Source organism: Macadamia integrifolia, chromosome 3 (assembly GCF_013358625.1).
Source record: "Macadamia integrifolia cultivar HAES 741 chromosome 3, SCU_Mint_v3, whole genome shotgun sequence".
NCBI lineage: Eukaryota > Viridiplantae > Streptophyta > Magnoliopsida > Proteales > Proteaceae > Macadamia > Macadamia integrifolia.
This window is the reverse complement of record NC_056559.1, coordinates 9,590,012-9,597,520: the sequence shown is the minus strand read 5'-3', so window position 1 is coordinate 9,597,520 and position 7,509 is coordinate 9,590,012. Positions and strand designations below refer to the sequence as shown.

General features: G+C 39.9%; 1 protein-coding gene across 1 annotated transcript in view; it reads right to left on the bottom strand.

The window, feature by feature from the left end:
• Positions 1 to 6,281: 6,281 nt before the first annotated feature.
• Positions 6,282 to 7,509, bottom strand: part of LOC122073198 — a 24,293-nt gene continuing 23,065 nt past the window's right edge. Inside the window, exon 8 of the mRNA XM_042637741.1 lies at positions 6,282 to 6,501. Within this exon, the coding sequence (XP_042493675.1) occupies positions 6,297 to 6,501 (205 nt within the window). The 3' untranslated portion in view covers positions 6,282 to 6,296. The remainder of the gene's footprint in view (positions 6,502 to 7,509) is intronic.

Here is a 7,509-nt window from a genome sequence, read left to right as displayed (position 1 = left end):
TAGAATTTGATTTTTAAACTATATTTATTGGATCCAAATAGGGGGCATTTGCTTATTTATGACTAATATCTTACGAAAATGTTCATTTACTTACATGATATTTGGCATAAATAAGTGCCAAAATATAAAGCGACAAGCCGCCTAGGCCCCAGGCAAATCGCCTAGAAGCCCAGGCGGCGCCTTGACAACTATGGTGTATACTTCTATTTCAGGGATCCTTTGAACACGTTTTGATTGTTTTAGTCATGGTTGTCGGTTGTCACTATGTATGATGTAGATTCCCATCATGGGTTACATTACCACAGGAAGAAGTAGCCATGGAACCAGAAGAAGCAACCATCAAACCAAAAGCAGCAGCCATCAAACCAGACTTTAGGCTGAGGTCAAGCCACTCCTATGTTGGTGTAGTCCTTTATTTTCCCTGTTTTAGTAGTTGTTTACATCTTCTAGAATCCCTAGTAGCTGCCCTTCTATTTCTTTAAATAAGAACTTAGAGTCGGTTGCTATTTTGCATTACTTTCTATTTTGAGTTAAGCTTCTATTTTATAATTTTAGACCTCTATATAAAGAGAGGCTGGTGTAGACACAATCACAATTGAATTAATGAAATTTGATGCAACTATTGCTTGCTCCCTCTCCTGAGAAAGGAAGACAAACAGCTGAGATAGTTGTGGGTGAGATGCTCAGGCAAAGATAGCCAATCCCACCCACATCTATCTTTTTTTTTCTTTTTCTTTTTTTTTTTTTTGAATAAATAATTCATTACCAAGAGGAGGAGAAGATACAGGGGAAGCGGGGGGGAGGCTTAATCCAACAAGGAGAAGCCAACCAAGGGAAACAAAAGCCAAAGATTAGGCATCACAAAATTACACAACTACAAAACCAAAAAAGGGGGAAAAGAGCCAAATGCGATCAAGAGGGATGGATGATATCAACCTGAAGGTTCCAAGAGGAAACAATGTGGGTATTTCGGCAGGAACTGATGACAGGACAGGATTAAAGGGTTTGGGCTTTAGAGGAGACATCAAAGTAGATAGCTTTCCAAATCTTATCCGGAGATCGGGATTTGGGGTCCATCTACGGATGTTCCGTTCCATCCAAAGATGATTAATAGTAGCACAGAATGCCAATTTTTCAATGTGTCGCAAAGATGATTAATAGTAGCACAGAATGCCAATTTTTCAATGTGTCGCAAATGGAAGAGCCAGAGAAGGTCATATCCATCCATATCCATTCCTTGTTAAAAGTGAGAATGGGTCTCCTAGCCGGCCAACACTTGGAAATGTCAGGTTTCCAAATGAGGGAGAAGGGGCAAGAAAAGAAGAGATGGGGGATATCCTCAATACTTTGGGGACAGGCAACAAGAAGGGTTGGCCGGGATATGGCGATGAATGAGGAATGATTGAGTAGAGAGAGAATTGGAGAGGTAGCATCATAGAGTGAAACTATGGCGGGGAATATGGCCTTTGAACCAGACCACTTTATGCTAAGGAACAACCGAAGAAGGGGTTCGAATGAAAGACCAAGCGGAAGCAGAGGAGAAATAGCCATTAGAGGAGGGAAGCCAAATACACTTGTCCTCTCTTCCTCTATGGCCAGTGATAAGAGGAGGGAGGGAGGTCCAGAGATCCAGAAGAGGGGGGCAAGAGGAGAGGGGGACCAGCCAGAGGGAGAGAGAATAGAGGAGACAGAGGAATTGAGAGGGATGCCGGAAGAGTAGATAACTCTAAGAGATTTGAGATGGGAAAGGATTCCCGAAGGATGCCAGGGGTCCTTCCAAAGAAAGATAGATTGCCCATTTCCAATGGAATGGGAGATGGCTAAGAGGGCAATGGTTCTATGATCAAGGATCTTTCTCTAGATCCAAGAGGCATCCGAAATGAAAGGGGCAGTCCAAAGGGATTGTGTTTGAGCAATTCCAAGAAGATCCAATCAACCCAAATGCTTTTGTGCTTGGCAACAATTTTCCAAATTAGCTTGATGACTCTAACAGATCTTGTTTACTATATTCTTCTTCTTTTCCCTTCTTCTAATTTCTGCTATTGCTTATTGTGAGAGGAGTGTTTGTGAGACAAAACTAAACCTATTTGAAGACCTAAACAAGGATCGAATTCTGTGGAAGATCAGCTCAACAACTCAAGGTCGATTGCAACTTGTTAGGGTTTTGAGTCAAATCGGCAGGGCCCTTCTCTTCTATTCTGTCCAGCAACTTTGAAAGCCCCTTTGGAGGGTTCAAAGGTCACCTCAAGGGGACCACTCGACCAGGGTCTCAACCCTGCTACCCAGCCAAAACTCCACCGCAGGTTTTCTCCCTGTTCTGGCCGAAACCCAGTTCTGCCTGGAAATTGATAATTGCTGTTGGGTTTTTGTTGGTGAGTTAATATCTGCTACTGCAAGTAGTTTCCTGGGTTGTCTCTAGTTAATTCTGAACAGGTTTGGTCATCCTAACTTCCCTGCTGAGGTTCTCTGTCTCTGGTTCTATTTTCTGGTTTCTGTTAAGACTGATTCGAGGGTTCAAATTTAAATTGGTTTGGGCTATTTAACTACTGGGAGTTTGTTTACCTAGTGTAAACCTACTTCTACATTAATGTATGCCATTTTTACTCTTTCTCTTCTTGATTAAACAAATTCATTTACCATCACATCCCTTCAAAAAAAATAACTTGGGAAAGTCACAGCCAAAATTACTGATGTATCAATTTGTGACTGAATTACTGTTTGTGAGTCATAATCTAATAAGGCACAAAATAGTCATATGGGCAAGAAATAAAGCTTCTTCTTCTCTCAGTTACTCAAGGACCTATTGATCTGCTCAAGTTCCTACAGGTATTAAATTCAGTTTCCTTTCAGTTCTGCCTAGAAATTTCAGAAGTTTCTATTTAGTTTTTGGCTACCTGAAACAGTTTCAGCCATCAGAATTAGCAGAATTGGCTGAAACTAGGGTCGATCTCTCCTCCCATCTGGACCAACACTCGACCAAAAGATCTGGTCATTCTGACCAACCATTAGAGAGATTTAAAATCTTCATTTTCTTGTCTTTTAGTGGTCTGTGCTGTCCAAAACTGAGATCGATAGCGCTGTTTTAATTCCTATTGTTCTCTTGGACTTTGGTTCATGGTATTAAGTTGATTTGGACCTATACGAAGTCTTGTAAGTCCATGTTATCAGTACTACCAATCTGATCAGAGATACCCTAGTATTGGGATCAATAGCTTTGAATGTTCCAGATCTGATTTCTCTTTTAGTCTAATATATTTGTGCTATTGTCCTACTTCAATTGTGGTTGTTCTTTGAGAGTATCATGCAGCTTTGGGATTAGGTTGGCCTTACCAATCCTAATTCTACATTAGCGCCAGCCTAGACGACCAAGACGCCTGGACTCCTAGGCAATGCCGTGACAACTATGATTGTGATAGTCAGGTTGTCATTCATATTTCTAGTAATCTAATGTTTCATGAAAGACCTTAGCATATTGAAGTTGATTATCACTTAGTACGGGATGTTGTGATGAGGAAAGTGATCTCCACTCTGTTTGTTAGCTCCAGTCAACAGATTGCTGATTTTTTTACAAAAGCCTTATTTAAGAACATATTTCTTCCGGGGTGTTCCAAGCTGCGCATAGGGGTTACTATGCCCCTAAAGATTACTATTATAGCCCATAAGGGTATTAATGTAAAGCTGGCCTCAGAGGTAATCAACCTCAAATATAAGTCAAACTCCAACACAATCAAACCCCACACAGCTAGGTCAAATAACAGGCCAATAAGACAACCGGATAGGGTTTAACAGTACAATAAAGAAAGTATTCAACCCACAACTCTGATATAATTTCAGAAGTTAAATATGAGTAACAAAAATTTCAATATCTAATACTGACCCCCAGTACACAGATCTAATATTCTGGACAGATTACAGAAATTATCAAATGTGGAAAATTAGAGCTGAATGAGAGAATCTTGAGAACTCGACCCAGCGGAGTTTCATACATCGCCTCAACAAAATCCCAAAGCAATAAATTCAACCGGTCACCGGTTGAGGAGATATGGTGCTGACCAGAATTAGGTCAAATTTAGGTCAAAATCTGGAAATTTTAAATAACTCAGTGGACACGCATCAGAAAGACCAAACGACTAGGTCCGGTGGTCTTCTAGGGGTGCTTGAGGAACCCTCCAAAGCTGGTACCATAAGGCCCTCAGGTTGGGAAGATATGGCAGGATTAGGCGGAAAACCCATCTTCAAGATATTGCAGGGTCTTTCTCAGATCAAGAAATAGCAGTACTCCAGGGACTTTAACAGCTAGATTCAGATCACAGATAATCACTCAAAACAAAGTAGTAGCAATAGAGGAAGAAGAAAATAGAGAATGGAGAACCCAATGGGATAGATGTGGGTGGGGGGTAGGCTGTCTCAGCATTGGGCCTCTCACCGGCGGCTATCTCAAATGCTGAAGGCTAGTTTCTCTCAGACAAACTTGCAAGCAAGCATAAAAATTCATTAATTCAACTTGTCCAACAGTACAATCAATGGGGCCTTTATATAGCTAAGGCCTAACCCCCAATTTGGTAAGTTTCAAAATTAGAAAATGAACTGAAAAGGGAAGTTTAAATATAGAAACTGTCACAAAACGAAACTAAGCCTTCCTATTTTAAACTGCCTTGATTGGTAAGAAAAGAAATAAAACAGAAACTAAAGCCATACTAAAAACTGAAATTGATTCTCATTCTCAGTAGTTGTCTAGTTGAGTGGTAAAAACAGCACATCGATAGAGACTTTTTGGGCATTTATAGAAGTTTGTTTCAGCTAGCTTGATGGAGCTTGGCTGGCTGGACCATTCCAGGACCAGATTGGCTCGAGTGGTCCTGGTTCCAGTTCTTCTTCTTCCTTTTTGATATGAGAGGCCATGAATGGGGTCATCTACATCAGGTATACTTGTCATGTCTTTTCTTGTTAGGATGTTTTGTGTTTTATGTGTTATTTAAGTAGTGAGGGCATACTTGTAATTTCCTCACATTTTGAGTTACTACAATTGGATGTTAACCTCCTCCTTGTCATTGTTGGTTGTTCTAGAATTCTAGGTCTGAAACTGTCACAGGTTGATTTCCTCAAACTAATCAATAAAGAGGTTATGTATTTCTCTGGCAGCTTGGGTATTGCCCCAACCGACCTACCTGACCCATTCCAAACCATAATCCTTGAAAAGCTCACACTAAATATCAACTTTGTATAAGGTCACAAATGTAATTGGGAGCACCCAGGATATGCCAAGCAATTACATTTAGTGGTTGCATATTTTAAAGGTGAAGCAGAAACTCATGGGCAAATGATCAAGCAATCCACTGCCCACCTTCGAAATCATGCACATGGTGTAGCACTGACAATGCTATGCCATCAACTACAACTTTAAAGGGCTAAGCTTGGTTCTCAAACAAATAAGGTTAACTCTAGAGGATCAACTAGGTTCTCTTGAATAAGACTTCATAATTGCTTCAAGTAACAGGTCCAGGAGCCCACCTTCACACAGTAAATCCATATTGTAAAAGAGAACTAGATCTGCCTGACAAATGTATTCACCCAACTACAAGTAATGCTCCAATATTTGACCCTCAAAAACTACCAGTACCACAATATGCTAATACCTCACCACCTAGAAGATCCTCACACAAACAAATTGGAATATATTATGTAATATCTATATAGATTGTTGGGTCAAATCAAAAGACTCTTGGCGGGAATCATCAAAAAAAACCTTCCTTTGACAGCTAATGGTTCCTCCAAAGAATAAGAGAAAATAAAAGGCTAACTTCTATGATGAATCCGAATCTCTATTAAGCCACCAAGCACCCCATTTAGACCTAAATATAATCCAAATTTTGTAAAGATATAAAGGTCGGGGTAGGTTGGGGAACTGAGATGATACATATCTTCAGTTGAACTTTTTAAGTATATAAATTTACAATTGTAAACAAGCCCAGAAACACCAAGAACACAACCAGACATAAGGATAAATTACAATTTTACTGAAAAGAGAAAGAAGTGAACAAATCTAATAATTCCAACCCAAGTGAGATTTTAGCATCTTGGACTTCATTGCCCTCCAAATTCAAACTTATCAATTAGAGGGAAAATAAAAACATCATTAACAGAAAGCAAAAAAGATAAATGCATAAAATAAAAACATAAGAGGACCAAATTACATCAGAAAACACAGGAGGAGCCCGCAAAACAGATTAAGGAAGATCAGATGTACTGAAATTCGCAAAGTAAATATCATTCTCTTAAGAACAGGGAAAATAAAATTAAACATGAATAAAGACCAGATTAGGTAAAGAAGTTAGATTACCAGCAGGCTCAAAAAAATTTGCTTGCATAGGAGGCCGATTTGGATTAAGTATGACTCGTATTTTCCAAACTTGAAGGGACCCATCTTTGGAAAGAGTCACAAGAAGCCTTAATGTGGAAACCCATGCAATTGAAGTGATTGGCTGGGAACCAACCTGCGTACTGAAGTTGCAACTAGAAGTCAATTTCCCAAATAAATTGTATACAGGAAGTGTCACACAGCAAAAGAATCACGTAACTTTGTGCAGAACAGATATGACATTCCAAAAATTGTACAAAGAGCAGATAAATTTGATAGGAAAAGCCACAATATTGAAATAATATACTGTGGCCTAAAATAATCTACAAGCTGCTACAAGTCAACCATAACTCTAGAAGTATTCCATCGAGCAGGATTACATATAGCAGCTAGTAGCTATCATCACAGGCTCACCAATCCAAGTTTTAAATCTTGATTCCAGTCAAATGCTCCTCCAAATGGCTTAGAAGGGACTCTATATGGTCAGTCAAATGCTCCTTTGAATCCTCATGGTCTTAGAGGAGGATTTTGAAGCTCAGGCATTTGGTTGAAGGCTCCACCAGGTCTATTATTATTGATGATGGGGAGGACGCATATAAGTGGCTTGATTCATGGCACCCCAAGGGGTTCTCATTTCTAGATTTGGTGATTGTATTCGCCAGAGTGCTGGTTCGACTAGTGCCACATTGGGATCCATTCTTAGAGAGGATCGTGGCACCGTGACCTTCCTATTCTCCAGATTTTATTAAGACTTGGGCTCAGTTGTAGGCAAGAACTAAAGCATTGATATCAGTCACTGTATTGGTCGGATAAATTTAAGATACATATCGGAGGGCATCGTATCCATAGTTGTCAAGGCGTCGCCTAGGCGGCGCCTTGGCGTCCTGGCGGTAAAATTGAGTCATGGCAGTTCAACGATTTATGTTCTCACACTTGGCGGTCGCCATGGACTACTAGGCGCCGCCATGTCGACCGCCATGGACGCCATACCACGCTTTAGTACCTAGGCGGTCGATTTTTTTTTTTTTACTAACAATATTTTATTTATTATATTTTAATTGAGTTTTTTTTTTTTTTACTAACATTTTGTCTATTATGATATGGCCATACGCTGCCACCGTTGAGACCAAACCCTCGGTCGATTAATGTTT